General features: G+C 40.7%; 1 protein-coding gene across 2 annotated transcripts in view; it reads right to left on the bottom strand.

Annotated features, from left to right (window-relative positions):
• CHST9 (carbohydrate sulfotransferase 9) overlaps positions 1–18,547 on the bottom strand; it is a 233,202-nt gene that overhangs the window by 178,179 nt on the left and 36,476 nt on the right. For both annotated transcript variants that reach the window (XM_087869906.1, XM_087869907.1), the window contains exon 2: positions 16,996–17,206. In XM_087869906.1, the coding sequence (XP_087726032.1) occupies positions 16,996–17,101 (106 nt within the window). In that variant the 5' untranslated portion in view covers positions 17,102–17,206. The remainder of the gene's footprint in view (positions 1–16,995; positions 17,207–18,547) is intronic.

The raw sequence follows: 18,547 nt of genomic DNA, 5'->3' as shown, positions 1-18,547 counted from the left end.
GAAATCCCCCCTGGGTATCGCTGCCCTCAGACCCAGGAGCCCACAGAGGATGGCGCTGTGCAGAGGAAAGCCGAGCCAAGTGAGGAAGACGGAGGTGGAGAGAGTCCAGATGAGGACGCTGCTGGAAGTCTGGATGCAGCCATTTCTGAAACCACTGTGGACTTCCCGGAGGCTGGGTTAGGCTAAGAAAGTCTCTTGTTGAAAGTATCTATCTATTTATCTATTGGTTTAATTTCCATGGAGACAGATTTCTGTTACTTAAGACCCAAGGTTCTACACGATACCTTTAGGTGTTTTTCTGACACGTTTGTATTCAGCATGGCTTATTGCAGGGTGTTGTGAAGTTGTGTGTGCGGAGAGAGCTGAAGATTCTCTCTCTCTAACCACCCAGAGAAGTAAGAGCAGACCTATAGTCAGAGGTACAGGTGGGATCGTCACTGCGTTGGCCCTCCATGTGTTATCATTATTGAAGAGCAAAAATTTCAACATGCTGAAAATGAATGAATCAGAAAAATTTATTGTACAATGTTTAAAAATTGATCTGCCATCCCAAACTGCTCAGAAATTTTACTAGTGCCGAGATATGATCCCAGATGGGAGTGGGCCTGTCCCTTCCACTCACTGAACCAATCTTAATAAAAATGCTGCTCCTACCACTTCAGTAAGAGCCTTTGTCTTATATTAAAGCTATACAATATTGCGCTCTATTGTGAGTGGAACTCTATTCAAAGCTCTATTTCAAGACTGAATGCAAACTGGAATAGAGTTACAAACAGCATGAAAAGTTAATGAAAAATCAGCCTGGTATATGCAGAACGATAAAAAATAGTTGAAGGGGGGAAAAAGTAATTATGTTATGGCTAGTTATAGTTAAGACTTAGGTGATTATTCTGAATTTGAAATTTATATCATTTCCCTCCCTCCTTGATGTAATTATCCATTAGACTTACGAATGCACATTTTTCATGTCAAGCCAGCAAGAGCTCTACAATGAAGAAGTGAGGCTTCAAGAAGAAGGGGAAACGGCGAATTTGATGCACGTGGCAACAAAAGAGTGCAGGAAACTCTCTGTGTTTATTGCACAATCGATCACTGAACATGGGCAAGCGTGCCAAGGCCATCTTTATTTGGTTAGAGAATAACTTTATTTGGTTATTTGGAAATAGATATGAACCCAATACATCTCCAGTTTGACTACTCAAGGAAAAAAATGCTGAAAGAAATGAGTTGTAAGTGAATCAAAATATCAGCATGTTAGGGCTGAAGGCAATTCAAACAACTGTGTAACTTCCGTATGTTTTAGGTCAGGAGGCACACCTAGGTGGGCCTCAGGCCTCAGCCAAGGCCACTCGCTACTCAGTGTGAGTTCCCTTGGTGGTCGTCAATAATTATTTTCCTCTCTAAAATATATATCGGTTAGGAAATAACATACAGTTTTTGGGTAAAGTTCTTTCCTGAGACCGATTTCTCGGCATCCCCAATGTGGAAATTCTGCCAGTCGTTGCTACGTCTATTCCAATGATGCATCCTGGAATCAGGGAAATAGTCACGGGATGGGCAAGGATGGCCCACTCCCTGTGACGCGGACCTGAGCTACACACGTCCTTCATCATGCAACCCCCTACTCTGACAGTGACGTTTTAAGTCTCCTGAAATTACTGTTAATTCAGGGCCAGGATCCTGTAATCTCCCCAAAGTCTGATTATCTCCTTTTCCCCAAGGCACAGTAAAAGGCTGTCGGATTCAGTTGCACCCTAGTGAATCTTTTGGAATTATGTGGGCTTTTTTTTTTTTAAGATTTTATTTATTTATTCGACAGGGATAGAGACAGCCAGCGAGAGAGGGAACACAAGCAGGGGGAGTGGGAGAGGAAGAAGCAGGCTCCCAGCGGAGGAGCCTGACGTGGGTCTTGATCCCATAACGCCAGGATCACGCCCTGAGCCAAAGGCAGATGCTTAACCGCTGTGCCACCCAGGCGCCCCTATGTGGGCTTTTTAAAATAGAAATTACCTTTGTAGAAAAAAAGATAGTTCACAGTACTGCAAAGACAGAATATCATGTCCTGCGTTTAGTTAAATCCTACAGAAACACAGCAGAGAGAAAGGAGATGTCTGGGGGAGGGCTAAGAAGTAATGGGGAGAAATGTCAAGAACTAGGGATGATTTACTCATTTCCCCAGGACACCCTATTAGTTCTCAAGATGGCTGGTGAGCAGCTTGCTCCGAAGCCGACATAAATATTGTAGCAATAGAAGATGCCATTTTTATGCACTGACATCAAGAATGTGGTCTGTTAGGATCTGACAAAAAAGCCAAGAGTCAGGCAACAAGGCTACTCTTTGCAAAGTCACCACCGCGACCGCACAGCTAGGGTCTGTGCGTTTCACACTGGGCCAGGCAGGTGAAATATCACATCACTAACCACAAACCCCGCTCTCAGGAATCCTCTCTTCTCTCTGCAGCCCTTGGCCGTCAGTGACTCACATGAATATTCAGAGAGTACAAATGCGGAGAGACGTATGCCTTTATGAAGTTATATGAGCCTTACATGGGAGCCTTCTGGAAGGAATGGCAACACACTTGTTTGAAGTCAATATAATGATTCATGTAGTGGTGCTATTCACTGTACACACAAAAATATAACAACCCAAAGGGTCCCCAAAGTCAGAACTGAATAAATGAATATTTAGGAATTCCAGATGCTAAAAATACACCTGAGATCTCATTTTCTTCTTAATCAGAAATTGCTTCAGGGAAGAAGGCTCTTTGCCTTCTGGAATCCAACATCAGCCAAGTTAACTTGGTATCCTGGCAGAAATCAAGGATAACCTGACTCTCGCCAATTGTAAACAGAGAGCATGAAATTTAAATGCAAGAGATACAGAAGAGAAAAGCTGCCTACCTGTTGCTGTGAACTAAAAAAGACTTAATGCTATTTAAATTTCAATGGGTACTGCCATAGTATAATTTGAATTTGTTCGGATTTTTTTTCAAATGCACACCTGCTATTACAAGCTCAATCAAGTTGATGTAAAATATTTCAGAAGGACGAGAAATAGAATTAAAACCTATTAGATTTTTCCATTACGACCCATTTCCCATTTAATTACATCACCATTTTCTCATCCAGTCTAGATAGCTCATCACTCTCTTTAGCTCTTCCAAAAACATAGCATCTCACTTTTTGAATACGGGATTTCAGGCTGCAGTTATGTCTTTTTCCTTAGCTGTAGGTTATCAGACATACCTTTGATCCAAAGCAAACTGGGAGTCTCTACCTAATTTTCTGCCAGTGGTTCAGTGAATGGACTTCTGATTTCTTGATTATTGAATTGCTTCTGGGGATGGATCTAAAATGCAGGCACTGACCCTTAATGTCAATCATAAAATTCTGAGTCCAAAATTCGGAAGCAATTTCATTGTTTACAGTGTATTTCTGGCAGCGTGATCACAAGCAGGCTGACTGCTTTATGGATTTGTCTCTCTCCTGAGCAAACTTAAAAGAAGGCTTAGTAAAACCTACATTGGTTTATTGAGTGTGTGAAAGCTGGCTACTATTCTTTTCTTCTACTACCAGATATTCTTTGGCTTTGTGCATCTGAAGATTTTTTAAACTGAGAAATTTTTTTAGTGTTACTGTGTCTGTCTTAGCTAATTATTATGTGGTGGGTCATGTAGAAATCCCTGCAAATATTTTATGATAAAAATCATTTGTATTTTTAAATATATTTCACATTGTAAGAAATACAAAATTGTGTGAGCCTAATTTATATGAACTCATAATTCATGATAAATTGGTTATTAAAATAATATGAAAGCTGTCCCTAGGACCACACAATATATAAATATGTATGTCTATTCTTCTCCATCTGCAAACAGCTACTAATTGTGACTTTCCCCACGTGGTATACGATAAGCATTCTAGAATTCTACATTTATCATTGTGATGTTTTTATTAAGAGCACATTTAGGCATTTCCACTGTGCACAGTGCACGGCCACGGCATGGAAAGCCAGACCTTTTGCCTCGCCATCACTTCCTCTCTGAATACATCTGAACCATTTTTGATGTCGATTTCTGGCCTTCTCAATTTTTGAAAAATTAATGAGGTAAATTCTCTCCCCATCAAGATTCTTAACTCTGTAGCCAGCAGCCGCCCACGCAACAGCTAAATGTCATCTGAAAAGAAGAGAACGGCGTCTGCACAGGCTCATCTTGTTCTTTCCCTGAGATGGGGTCCAAACAAATGGGAGGCGTCCAGATTCAAGAGCTGTCAGTGTCACTGATGTCAACTCTGCTCCCACAGTCTTCTTTAACGGCTTTTAAAAATCATTGATACTGTGGATAACAACTTTTTAAAAAGATTTATTTATTTATTTGGTAGGGGAGGGGCAGAGGGAGAGAAGCAGACTCCACGCTGAGCACGGAGCCCAACTCGGGGCTCGATCCCACGACCCTGAGATCATGATGTAAGCTGAGATCGAGAGTCGGATACCCAACTGACCAAGCCATCAGGTGCCCCCCGTGGATAATAATTTTGTGCTGTGGGCCACACAGATGGACTACCTAAGTGAGTGTTCTGGAAAACAAAGGAATTTCAGAGGGTGAAATTGAGAAAATAAGAGAAGTGGGGGCACTGAGTAAAAGAACAGAAGTTTAACAACTAACGTGTAAATTAAAATTTATTATAGGGAAGAGCCATAAAATTAAATTATACTAAAATTTAACCACATTATCAATAAAATGCTGCATGATAAAGTTTTGCAGAAGCATGTCACCACGACAGAGTACAATCATGGACTTTTCCTTCCATGATATCATATGGTGGCTTCTCATACGCAAGGATGGAGAACATCATTTTCATGGTTGTGCAAGTTGAGGGGCTGACATATATGCACCTGAGAGAGAAGGATATACTGGTATTTCATTCCAAAATCCCTAACTCAATATTTTCCAATTCAGTTAGCAAAATCCTACCTATCATGGGCAAAAGGAAGCACCTGCGAGGCACAGGGGACACAACAGTGAAAGGGGCTGCTAGTGTCACCCTTACAGCTCTCATGGCTTAGTGGTTTGAAAGTGGTGTGACACACTTGATGGCCAGTTCAAGCAATGGGAAGGAATGTAACACAGCTGGAGAATAAATGCAACACGTGCAGACATGAGCCTAGAGAGTTAAGTAGGGGTCATATCACTAGAAGCCTTGACAGCCAAATTATGGAGTTTAGGTTTGTCCCAGCAGCCACTGGGAGGCCCAGAAGAGCATTCACCCAGGAGGAGGAACAAGGAAAGTGGAGGCATCCCAAAAGGCAACAAGGTCTTTCGGTGGGGCAACTGCCTCAATAATGAGTCAGGACAGACTTTGAAGAAAAATTAAGAGTTTGGCTTTGTACCTACTGAGTTGAAGGGATCTGTGGTGCTATCAAGTACAGACGCCCAGGAGGCCGGTTGGCACTATGTGAACTGTGGGGAATCGGGTTATAGATGGAATTAGACGAGAAAAGCATGTAGAGTGAGAAGAAAAGAGGGCCAAAGGTGGGGAACACCAACAGCTAAGGGAAACACATTAGTCTGAAAGGGAACTAAGAATGCAGCCAGAGAAGAGCAGGAAAATGCCAAGAGTCTGTCCTCGTGGACATCAAGGGAAGGTGGCATCTGAGGGCCGCTGGTGTCTAACGCTGCAGAGAGCCAAGATGAGGATGGGCAGGACTTAGTGGATGTTACGGCAGGCAGGTTACTGGGACCAGTGGTGGATGGGGACAGACTGCAGCGAGGGGTGGGTGAGGAGAGAGTAATCAAGCAGAGATGGTGATCACACAAAATTTTAAGAAGTTAGAGAGGAGGAAGTAGATTGGGGGAAGAGGGAAAGTATGGTTGAAAGAATAGATATCTGACTTGTGTTATTTTAGATGGGTGAGATTGAACCATGTAGAAACACAAATATGAGGAAGTGATGGAGAAAGTGATGAAGACACAGGAGAAGAGAATATATAGAGGGTGGGCAAGATCACCGAAGATGCAGATGCCTTGGGAGACAGAGTATGAGTGGGATGATGAGGAGGAAAATGGAGGAGGAGCAGGAGGAAGTAAGAAGCTGAGAGAAGAGCCAGAGATGGGGTGGAAGTAGAGAAGTATACGTCTGTTACTACTACCGTTAGCAGGAAGCTCTGAGAGTTTCCTTTGATGCTTTCTGTGAAGTAGGAGGAGGGGCATTCTGCAGAGAGACATCGGGGAGATGCTGTGCTTGGAAGGCTGAAGAGAAAGCAACATTTCAGAAACTGTCTCTCTGGAAAACAGGAGAGAAAAAGCTCAATAGGGAACAGAGGATTGCCAGACAACATTAAGAGCCCATCCATTTATCCTGTACCAAACTGTCTCATGTAATTTTCTATCACAGTCTGTAGTTGCTAGAGATAGAAACAGACAGCCAGACTGATCTTGAGGAATGACACCATGAAATGTAATCTTTTGTGAACAGTTGATGAAGCTTCTTCGTGACCTGAGCAAAACACTCCCACAAGAATATTCCAAATTCATTATGTGACTCCATGAAAAGCACATTTTCCCCCCAACACTCTGAGCCTAGAAAAGGTGTGTGTGTGTGTGGGGGGGTGGCCAGTGCATATAGCTATTCTATTAGGAAGATATAGCTCCATTAATATGATAATCATTAATTAAATGATTTGCGGGGACATACGTATATCCCTATGTGACTGTTTTGTATGAATAGTCACTCAAAAGCTGTTTAATTCTTCAGAAGAGGAAAAATGAAATATCTAGAGCTACGAAGTTCACAGACAGATCTAGAAGGTCCTGATGACACCAAAGATTGATACGTTGTGAGACCTGCATAAAAAGTCAGCTGTTCTCTGTCTCTGGAAACTCTCTCCCAATTCTCTCCACGGAGGTCTTAATTGGGGTCTCCTATGTTTCAGGCACTGTGGTCCTGACCCTCAGTGGGCTTCCAGTTGGGGAGATGAAAATGTTTACAACCTAGGCTGACTCACTTCACGAGAGATGGAGCTAAAAGCTAGAGAGTAGTAAAGGGGAGGCTAGTGATTAATTCTGTTTGATTAGCACAAACACAGTTACTTCCAATCTCCTATATACAACTCAGTACAACTTCTGGTAACCTATGACTCAGGGAAACAAGAGAGAACACGTAACGAAAACTAAATTCTTTTATTTAGAAACAATCCCTATTTACTTTTTAAGTTTTATACCTCTTTAACCTGTGATGAACTGAATACCATGAAGCTTTCCACCAAACCTCTTAGTTGTTTGATTTATTCCTGAAAGCTACATCTGAAAAGAAATGTAAAATACATTGTTTCCAAAGACATTGGTTCTGCATTGGTGAACTTTCTTTGGAAGTCTGGGGCTGTAACAACACTAAAGGTCTTCTCTGTGAAGGCAGATTTTTTTCAACTGGAGAACAGAAACCATATGCTTGCTCCTGGTGACACATCTGATTGCTAGACTTCTCAAATGGATTTTGGAATGGTTATGTTCAAGACACTTTAGGAAACAAACCAGTAATTCAAAAGTATCCTGAGTCCAAGAGGGACAGGAGGAAGGAGGAAGGCAGGAGGAATCTCATCTCAAGGAGAAGGCAGGAGGAAAAAACCATCTCAAGGGGAAGGCAGGAGGAAAACACTAGAAGGGAAAGGGGAAGAGAATTGTATGGAAAATGGGCAGTTATCAGGAAGCATGTTTTAGTGCCAGTTTTCGTTATTATTGGCTATACAAATTGAAGCCTTTCAGTTGCTTCTTTAAAAAGGAGGAGGCTGGGATTAGATGACGCTTTAGCAGTTGGGTTTATTTTTATAAGGAAAATGAGAGATTTTGGACTAGGTGGTATTACATACCAAATCAATACTAACAGGAGTTAACCTGCCTATCGCCTTGAATTATTTAGTGAGTGAGGTCTTTACACTCACACTCAAAGTCCACACTAATGATCTAGTAATTATTTTAATCGATTCTCAATGAACTGTTAGCTACTCTGTTGGCATACCAATAAGCAAGAAGTTGTGAGAGCAGACTCTGTGCTCTATATTTGTATCTTTCCATCCATAATTCTGAGTGGAAATCTGTGTATCCAAATAAGTATTTCCGTACCCATTTTACTAAGATATATCATTTAACATTTGTGGTATCTTAAGAAGTCCTAATATTTATTTGTGTGAGAAGAGGAGATATAATATGGAATCACAGACTCTTGAAGGGGATGTTATTTTGGAGAATATGCAATTTAAGCTCTTATAGAAAACTCTCAAACATGTGAACAAAGATATCATACAAAAACGTTCTGAGTAGGAAGCTGTGTGATAGCAAAAAATTAGAAACTACTTTTATGCACCCCAACTGGGGAATGGACAAATCAATGACAGCATAGTCACATGATGAAATATTACATGCTAGTTGGGTTAATGAATTAGAGGTGCAAAAATATGTGAATATAAACAAATCTCAAAAACCTAATGTTGAAAGAAGAAGCACGTTGCACAAGGGTATATACAGATAGACACCTTTTATATATAAGCTAAAAATATGAACAAGGAATACATATGTATTCAAATTATAGAGACCAGCAGGGGAATGTCACAATAAACAACTTTAGGATGGTGGTTACCCAAGGAGGGCAAGGAAAAAAGTGTGGAAATCAGAGAAGAGAAAACCCCATAATCTGGAGAGATTAATCAACTTGTTCAAAACCACAAAACAGGCTAGAAGTGAGTAGTGAGAGCTCAGTGCTTTCTGCTACAAAATATTACCCCCAAAATGGACGGCGCCTCAAACTGGCTTTGTTAGGCTCTTCTTCAGACACAAAATGACAGCCCCAGGGAACTTAACATTATGCGGGACCTTAAAAAGTCTTATCTTCTCCAATTCCTCACTCAAGTTTTGACTTTTCCTCACAACATGTCTGCCAAATGATGATTCAGCCTTTGCTAAAAACAAACCACAGCGAAAGGAAAAATAAGCCTTTTCTAGTAACACATTCCTAACCTCAAGGAAGACCTTCCAGGATATCCCTGGAGAAAATCCCTGCTCAACCAAACACTGTAACTTCTGGAAAATCCGAAGTTAAGTACCAGCCTCACTTGGCCTTCTAAGTTTAGTTGAGCTGAAGACTCAGAGGCTGGGGTAGAAAGGCCAGGCAAAGTCCCCTGGGTGAAGCCAGTTACCGGTGGCTGGGTGGATAAGAATAAACACTGATTTTGGAGGGCACTGGGGGTACATAGTGAGGTGAAGACTTAAGTCGGTACCTGAAAGTTGGGGAGAGGGGGTAGAGAGACACTGGTGACCAACATATAAGTTCCCTGCCCTCGAGAAGCTTATACTTCATTGAGAGAAGTAGACTGTATGGAAAAAAACATAAAGCACGACCACAGATGGGAATGAGTGCCCTGAGGTCAAATTAGGAGATGATAAAAATACGTGCAGGGAGAGAAAACACAGAGGATATCTATTTTACATAAGATGTTGAGGGAAGGTGATATTTAAACTATACTCTGAATGATAAGGAAAGCCAGCGATGAAACAGCCAAGGAAACATATTTTAGGAAGACAGAACAGCTAAATGAAAGACCCTGAGATGGGCAAAGATCACATAAAACAGGATACAGTGGCATCCAGAGGTAAGTAGAGGGAGCATGCGCTCATTTGATTTAAAAAAAAAAAAAATGGTTGCAGGGGCACCTGGCTGGCGCAGTTGGTTAAGCGTCCAGCTCTTGGTTTTGGCGCAGGTTATGATTTCAGGGTCCTGAGATGGACCCCTGCGTCGGGCTCCACGCTCCACAAAGAGTCTGTTTAGGATTCTCTCTCCCTCTCCCTCTCCCTCTGCCCCTCCCCACCACCCTCTTTCTCTCTCTCTCTCAAATAAATAAAAATAAATCTTTTAGAAAAATGGTTGCCACCCTCATCAAAAGTGGAGGAAGTAAATCAAATGGGTGATTTTTTTTTTTTTTAAGAAAAGCCATTCTATTTTCCTATGTGATTGACTGTAAGCCGCAAGTCCTTCTGTGTTATAAGTGGCTTTGCTCCAACTCAGGTATACAAAGATCCTCTGGGAGAAAATACAATTTCAATATAGCAACATCACAATCAGGATGAACAGATTGATTCTGGAGGAAAAGAACATACTTTCTCATCAGAGAGACTCAAGAGAAAAGAATTATGTCAATCCAGTCTCATTGCAAAACTTTATATGCCACAAAATATACTTAGTTTGAAAAAAAAAAAAGCAAGATGAAATCTCCTTAGAAATACCAAAGCCTGATGCCACAGTCTGCTTGTGAGGTTCTAAAGCAATTGCCTGAGAAAAAGCAATAAGGTGGCTTGGCTTTGCTTGAAATCAGAAGCCTGTAGCTACTACGTTTCACTTTCATACACACGTATAAGGGTTCAAATATAAACTGGGTCTAATGATGTTTATTGTGCCTTAGCAGAAGAAAATATTAAAAGTAGCTATTTGTTTTGGCTATGCTGCCATTGATAATAGCATGTAGGATCCGAATAGAACCCTGATCTACAGAAAGTCCACGTCACTGACCAGAAAGAATATACTTTTCAGGCTAAGTATATTGGGTATCAGTCCTACAGAGCCTGGATTGGTGACAATGAGTTTTATGCTAGCTATGATAAATCACATGTTAGCTATGATAATTCTTAGCTTATATGCTAGTGTTGAACCCCAAACTAAATTCAGATATCACTATTTAGTGTAAATCAGAAAGAAACTAGTAGAAATCAGGAAAACATGTCTACTTAGAGGTGTGGAATCTAAAAAAAAAAAAAAAAAAAAAATTAAGAAAAACCCAAGCTCCCAGATACAGAGAATAGACTGGTAGTTGCCACAGGTTGAGGAGGAAAGGAGGGGGAGAAAAAAGTAAACTGTTTTTGTTTTCCTTTTAAATAGATTTATTTAAAAAAAACAATAATGATCCTGAAAGAAAAGCTCAGAAGTTGTTTAGATAGATTTTTACACTGTCGGATAAATCCAGGGAACAATTTTAGTTTGGAACACATGAGACTAAATTTGATTCTGGAAAATCTCAAGAAAAAAAATAACATAAGCTATTTGGTGGGATCTGTTTGATTTTCACTACTCGGCATATTTAAAATATGTGTATGTAACTTCACTACATAATAGGAGATTTTATTAGAGGTGTATATTTCTTTTTTTTTTTTTTAATGATTTTATTTATTTATTTGACAGAGATAGAGACAGCCAGCGAGAGAGGGAACACAAGCAGGGGGAGTGGGAGAGGAAGAAGCAGGCTCATAGCGGAGGAGCCTGATGTGGGGCTCGATCCCATAACGCCGGGATCACGCCCTGAGCCGAAAGCAGACGCTTAACCGCTGTGCCACCCAGGCGCCCCAGAGGTGTATATTTCTAACACAGGTGTCATACAAGAATAAGGTACATCATATTTTAAAAGAAATAAAGAGTACGTGTTAATGGTTCAGAGGACAGGCACCAGGATCATCTTCTCAAAAAATGGCTTAAAAAGCTGGGGTTTCATTTGCCATGAAAATGATCTGACCATGCTATGGAAGAAGGTTGAGCCAGTGCCAGGGGCACAGCTAGGATAACTTAGGGAGGCAAGTTCTGGCTTAATATATGGAACTTTCTAAGGAGGTGGCTATACAGCTGAGTGGATGCCTCAAGGAGTAGTGGATTCTTTGCCGCCAGAAATATTCAAACACAGTCTACGCAGTCATTTGGCTGGATGCTGAAAACCCAGAAAAAGCATTATGTATCCCCCCCCCCAACTCCAATACTATCGAGCACCTACCACACACATGTGGCATGTTGTAGGACAGGGACACCAAGGTAGGTGAGACAGGCAAGGTCCCTATTTTCACGGAACTTGTAAAACAGCACCCGATGCAGACAATAAATGTGTGAACAAATAATAAAACGAGGCAATTGCTGATTATGATCATTTCTGTGATGGAAATGAATAAGATGGGGGGTCTGACTGATTGGCTATGGGGGTGCTTCGCTGGTTGGCTGCTTTGATCAAAGCAGGTGACATGTGAGTGAAGGCGGGACAGGTGAGAGTTGGGAGAAGAGCAGCCCAGCTTCTGAAATGGTGAGAGGTGAGAGCTCTGAGTCAGCAAAGGGTTTGGTTTGCTGGGAGACGAGGGGTGACGCCAGGAAGCATCTTGAGGGAAGGGAGGGTGAGGCAGTGGAGGCAGGCAGAGGCTACAGCCCACACAGCTCTGTGGGTCCCAGGGAGAAGATTTGTTGGAAAGAATGAGATGTAACTGAAACATTTTAAGCAGGAGAGCAATATAGCATTGCTTTATATTTTTTAAAAAATTAGATGATATCCAAGATGATCTGTACATTCTTTTCTAAAGCTGAGATTCTGACCCTGTTTTGATAGGATTCTCATCACGCCTTACTGCACGTAGCAAACACGTACCACGCCTTTTGGTATTTGCTCTATTAAGCACGACCATTCTACCTAGAGGAAGAGGGCACCAAATTGCCAATTTCAGCAGTCGCTGGGAAAAAGTGACCCATTCTTGTGATTTAGTCCTGAACTGGCCTTCACCATTAGCGCATCTTTCCTGTAGAGCATCTGTTCTGCTCTGGGGCTCTGTGCCTACTAACCCTGCCCCCACCCTTACACCACACCCCACACTTCTATCATCAGCTCAGCAATGCCATCACTGATTGGGCCCTTTCTTCTGGTCCCAACTCATTACTGTGCCTCAACCTGGAGGGCCCCTCTCTTCTATCACAATGGGCTGTCCTTTTGTACCAGCACGTTGGCCTGAACTCAAGACCATTTTCTCCCTTACAGTCCAGGAGACTCGAGTCTCCTTGAGAACGGGGATTACAGCTGGTTCCCTACTATATTTGGGCATTCGCCAGTGCAGAACCTACGATTGTTAAGTCTTCAAAAACTGCTATGGAATGAACAGATACCCTGAGCTTGGGGGTAGAGGTATCTACCTACCTACGCTGCCTAGACCAGAGATCTTTCTGGACACTGACTCTCCTCTCCACGCTCAACCAGATCATCCTCCTTCTAATTCCTACACTGTGAAACATGCTGGCTCTGTGCCAGTTAGACTTTCCTAACCATTTTAACTGCAGCCAGTATGGAGCCTTTTATTTTTCTTAATCAGGCAAGGCACAAGCTTAAGATTGTTGTCCTGAATTGTGGCTGAGTCTTAATAGTGATAATTCTGAAAAGCTAGTCCTCAGATCATCTCCATCATTTTCAGAATATGAATAACAGTTCAGTATTACTTGCCAGGAACTGTGCAAAGTCTCCTTTAATCCTCCCTGCCACCCTACATGGAAAACATTGTTATCCCCATTTTACAGATGAGGAAAATGCAGCACAGAGAGGCTAAGAGATTTGCCCAGGGTCACACAGCTAAGAAGTAGATATGAGATTTTCAAGATTCTTTCAAATATGAAACTTACACTTTTAACAACTAGGGAAAAAGATTTATAAAATAAAATTCACAATAATACATCCACATTAGCATAAAGAAATGCATAATTTAATTGGTGTGGTATTGTAAAATGGGTGTGATTATAGAACTCTCTGTTGTATAACTGGATAGATTTTACTTTCTTTGTCACATATTTTTCCTCTTCGCCTCCAAAAATTTTGCCTATTCATAATCTCTACTAGCATATCAGAGCATATTTAAGATTTTTTTTGTAATTCTAAAGCATTTTAACAGAAGAACCCAGGAAAACCAGAAAGGCTTAGAAAATAGTCCAGATCTTATAAGATTTTAAAGGTCTCAAATACAGGATATGAAAAGAATCTGAGAGTTTTCCTACACAACTGAAATGTATATGAGATCAAAACCATTCAGAGTTTTAAAATCTGCTCTATTTACAGAGGGTCTTAGAAACCAAAATAAACTCATCTTCCACAGTTCTTTGAGTGACAGTTCTAAAATGTCCAAAAGACAAAATTTTCATTTTTAACTCAACATCAAAGCACACATTCAGATATTTTCTGATTTAAAAAGTAACTTCTTGTAAAAATGACTGATGCTTCTGATGTTATCTAAAACACATATAAAATATACATGTACCCGTCTACCTGGAAAACTAGAGAATTACAACCCAGGGCACTTGCCTGGGATAAGGCAGAAGTCCAGATGGTTGTCTTATTGAAAAATAATAAAAACTTTTCTTCAGTGAGACAGTTATCTAAAGGAATCTTGGTTCTAACATTTACACTCACTATCATAAGTAGATTGTGAAATATTATACACTTCATTTAAGACATATAGAGAATCAGAGAAAGTACTAGCAAATTACAAATACGATTTAAGAGAATAAATAGTATTTATTATTTATTAGAGTATAAGTCCATCTTTACTGGGGAAAATAATTTCCCAACTTGGAAAACTTATGAACTTAATTAAGAATCCACCTTGAAGAAGGGGTTACACATCTATGAACTTGTGAATAGCTTGGGGTTACAAGTCAGTATCCATACTACAGCATTCATTATATGTGTATCTTACCCACCTTTTTGGTTAGGAGGTTCCTTGAGGGCACATGAGAAGTAGGAAAGTCTGGGCATGGGTCTCACTTTGGAAACTCTTTAGCTTTTGCACCTTTGGGCAAGTCACTTGGTTTCTGGGTCTCAGTTACTTCATCTGTACTCTAGGGGGCAATAATACTCACCTTTACTCATCCCCCCCACCCCCAACAAGCCATGTATAGGGAAGGGCATGGACTTTGCAGAGACAAAACCAGAGCTTTCCCTCTACACCTAGACCTGCACCTGTGAGGTCTGGGATAAGTTCCTTACCTACCCAAGCCTCAGTTTCCTCATCTATAAACTGAGACTATCATACCTAGGAAGATGTCATTAGGATTAGAGAAAGTACATGTGAACATTTGGCACTTGATAAGCTTTCAATAAATGGTAGCTATTGATGCTTGGGGCCCATTTTGTAAACTGCATTATATATGCAAGGTATTATTATACAACCTGTTTCATCAGAAATCATGTAGTTTCTTACCTGACACACTAACTACAACATTTCTCCCACAGTCTGTATATATGAATCTTTTTCTTTTTAGATTAAAACCCCGTTGTGATGCTTTCCTTGTGAACTTTGTTATGAGACTATGAAATTAGCAAACAACCCAATAATGAGATCTCTTATTCTTCCTCCTTTGCTGCATTCCAGTCTGTAGTCCGCAATGCATTTTCAGTCTACTTATTCATCTTTTTATCACTCATTCAACAAACACCAACTGCGGGCTTACTATGTGACAAGATCTATACTACAAGAGAAATTAGCCTCTCTATTTTATTACAGATGGTTTCATGAAATATAAGTTAAGATAAATTATTTTTTTTTAAAGATTTTATTTATTTATTTGACAGAGATAGAGACAGCCAGCGAGAGAGGGAACACAAGCAGGGGGAGCGGGAGAGGAAGCAGCAGGCTCATAGCGGAGGAGCCTGATGTGGGGCTCGATCCCGTAACGCCAGGATCACGCCCTGAGCCGAAGGCAGGCGCTTAACCGCTGTGCCACCCAGGCGCCCCAAGTTATGATAAATTATTATAGTAATATAGCAAACTTAGAAAGTATTACAGTTCATGTAACTTATAATGGGAATTAAGGATAAGTTTTGACAACATTACATGTTCTCCAGAAAATAATTACATGCAAATGCTTTTCACAAGAGTTACTATATAAATTAAATAAATCCAAAGTGTATATGAGGATAATCCAAGGAAAGGGATTTAGAAATGGAAACAACTTTAAAAATTATCATATTTGTGACTCAGTATTGAATTATCTTTCAGAATAGTTTTTTTTTAAGATTTTATTTATTTATTTGAGAGAGAGAGAGAGCAGGAGGAGGAGCAGAGGGAGAGGGACAAGCAGACTCCCTGCTGAGCACAGAGCCTGATGTGGGTGGGGCTCCATCCCACGACCTTGAGATTGTGACCTGAGCCGGCCAAAATCAAGACCCCGAGGCTTAACCAACGGAGCCACCCAGGTGTCCCTCCGAATAGGATTTTACATCTAGAGTGATTTAAAAATAGGCCACAATTGGAAGTAATTAAGAAATTGTTCTTCTGTTTTTACTTCATTTCACTTAAGAGTCATAAGCCATTGGCTATTTCTATTGATGGAAAACAACTGAATTTCACAACACATACATGTATATATTTCTGGGATGTCCTAAGACATTTCCTTTAATCATTATAAACATAATCCATTCCCTATTATCATATAATCCATTTTAACAGTAACTGAGTGCTTCTAATGTGTGGCAACGGCAAACTAGAATGATGAAAGTACAAGGGTAGGAGGGATTGGCGAACTACTGGTTGTGGACCAAATCCAGCCCAATACTTATTTTTGTAAATAAAGTTTTATTGGAACACAGCCAGGTCCGTTTGTTTACATATAATCTACAGCTGCTCATGTGATACGCTGGCAGGGTTGAGGAGCTGTGCTAGAGATGGTATGGCCTGCAAAACCTAAAATATTTTCTATCTAATCTTTTACAGACAAGGTTTGTGAACTCCTACTTCATAGGGAAGGTATTCAAGAATTTCCATGCCAATTTTGAGTACTGACACACACATTAAAAAGGAATTAAGGAAGCTATTTAGTTGTATATTTCATTCCCTTTAGGCTTGTGCCCAATGCTTACTGGACATACTGGAGGTAGGACACATACTACACATGGGAGTAGACCAGTTCTCTACAAGTCATCCTTGCTGGGCTAATGGGTCATGCTGCTCCCCCACGGATATAATAAAAATTCCAAGTGTTGTCCTGTCTATGGAACAAATTCCACCTGAACTGCATAATCATCCTTTCTTTTAGGACCTGGGGATTTTAGTTTGTGTCTATTTTCTGTTGTTGGAAACACTGTGACCTTCTATAGTTCTGTAAACACTACAGCTTATTTCATTGAAAACGACCAATGCAAGTAAAATAGAGAAAAAGGATTGACTGTACCTGTATGCTGTTCTTCAATCCAGACTTGCAAATACATGAAGAGGAGCAGCCCTGCTACTCCAAATATCAGCACCGAGAGGAAGACTTGTTTGGGGTTCATGACCATTTCAGATGGCTGCCTTTCTCCTCATTTCTGAAGACTGCATGATTTGTTTTTCCGTAGAGCTTTGATCCTTTCTTGTTCTGTTAAGCGCTCCTTCCATGAAGCAACCTAGAATTTTTTAAAAATCCACATTGTACCTTGCTGATGACATTTTCCCCCAAAACAGCATAAATATGCAGCATATCAACACTAGCGAAGGCGCATGTGAACTGGAACGCTCTGAAGACAGAAGAGACTGTAGGAGATCGTCCCTAGAATGGCAATTTTCTAACCTTATCTCAGGAATGTATTATCCTACCGTTAATAAGGAACACCCCCACATTTAATTAGGTACAGGATAGCCAGACTTAAGCCACCCTATACTGGAAAGAGTAAAGCAGGTTCAGGTTACCTGAAAATGACTGCGAGGGGAGAGAAGACTATCAAAGTAGATTGTTGAAGGAGTTTTGGAAAAACAAGTTTATAGAATAAAGAGGGGGAAAAAACCACTTCCTAACTAAAAAATATATAAAAATGGAGGGTTTATCATTTCCCTCTCATGTAAAAGTAATAGATTTCTCCAACTGAAAGGGTACATTTAAAATCCCTCCAACACACAAAAGGATAAATATTAAAAGGTCAGATTGAAAGGGCTTCTCCCACAAGAACACGGGAGCGCAGAAATCAACCTCAGATAACAGAAATCTACCTCCGTAATGAAAGGTTTAAAGAAATATTGAAATTTGTTTTAGAATAGTCTCATTTAGTGTAATCTTACCCTTTTACTTTTGCTAAGTTGCATCCATTTTTGAGAATCTCATGAAAATGCAAACCCTATTAGACAAAGATAAACAGACACAAAATCTTGCATAAAGAGCAGGATGCTTAGCCACTGTCACTGGAGCCCAAGTCAAGAAGCCTGATTCCCATGAACCGCCACGCAAATATGCAGTCGCCTGCCTGGGGAGCTCACATGGTCCAGCTAATGAGGCCAAGGTCATGGCTTTGTATCTAACGCTGGCCAAAGACCTTGGCTCTGTTCTTTGGCATGGACCACACCCCCTTTTTGGATGAGCAGAATGTTTTCTCACTGTGAGGACATCACATGAACTGCTGTGTCTAAAAATGATCTCTCTTTTTTCCTCCAAATATGCCTCAAAAACTTCTGGGGAGAGTATTGATTTAGCCTTTTTAAGAGGTGTTTGGTGAGGGGTGCCTGGGTGGCTCAGTCAGTTAAGCATCTGCCTTCAGCTCAGGTCATGATCCCAGGGTCCTGGGATCGAGTCCCTGCATCAGGCTCTCTGTTCAGTAGGGAGCCTGCTTCTCCCTCTGCCACCCTCCCCCCTGCTTGTGTGCTTTCTCTCTCTCTGTCAAATAAATAAATAAAATATTAAAAAAAAAAAGAGGTGTTTGTTGAGATGCTAGGTAAAAGTTAAAAACCTGCTATGGGGAATTGTTGGCTGGTTCAAG

This window comes from Ursus americanus, chromosome 19 (assembly GCF_024610735.1).
Source record: "Ursus americanus isolate L20-20 chromosome 19, mUrsAme1.1.p, whole genome shotgun sequence".
NCBI classification, from domain to species: Eukaryota; Metazoa; Chordata; class Mammalia; order Carnivora; family Ursidae; genus Ursus; species Ursus americanus.
Note: the sequence above shows the minus strand (reverse complement) of the source record. Positions and strands in the feature narration are given on the sequence as shown.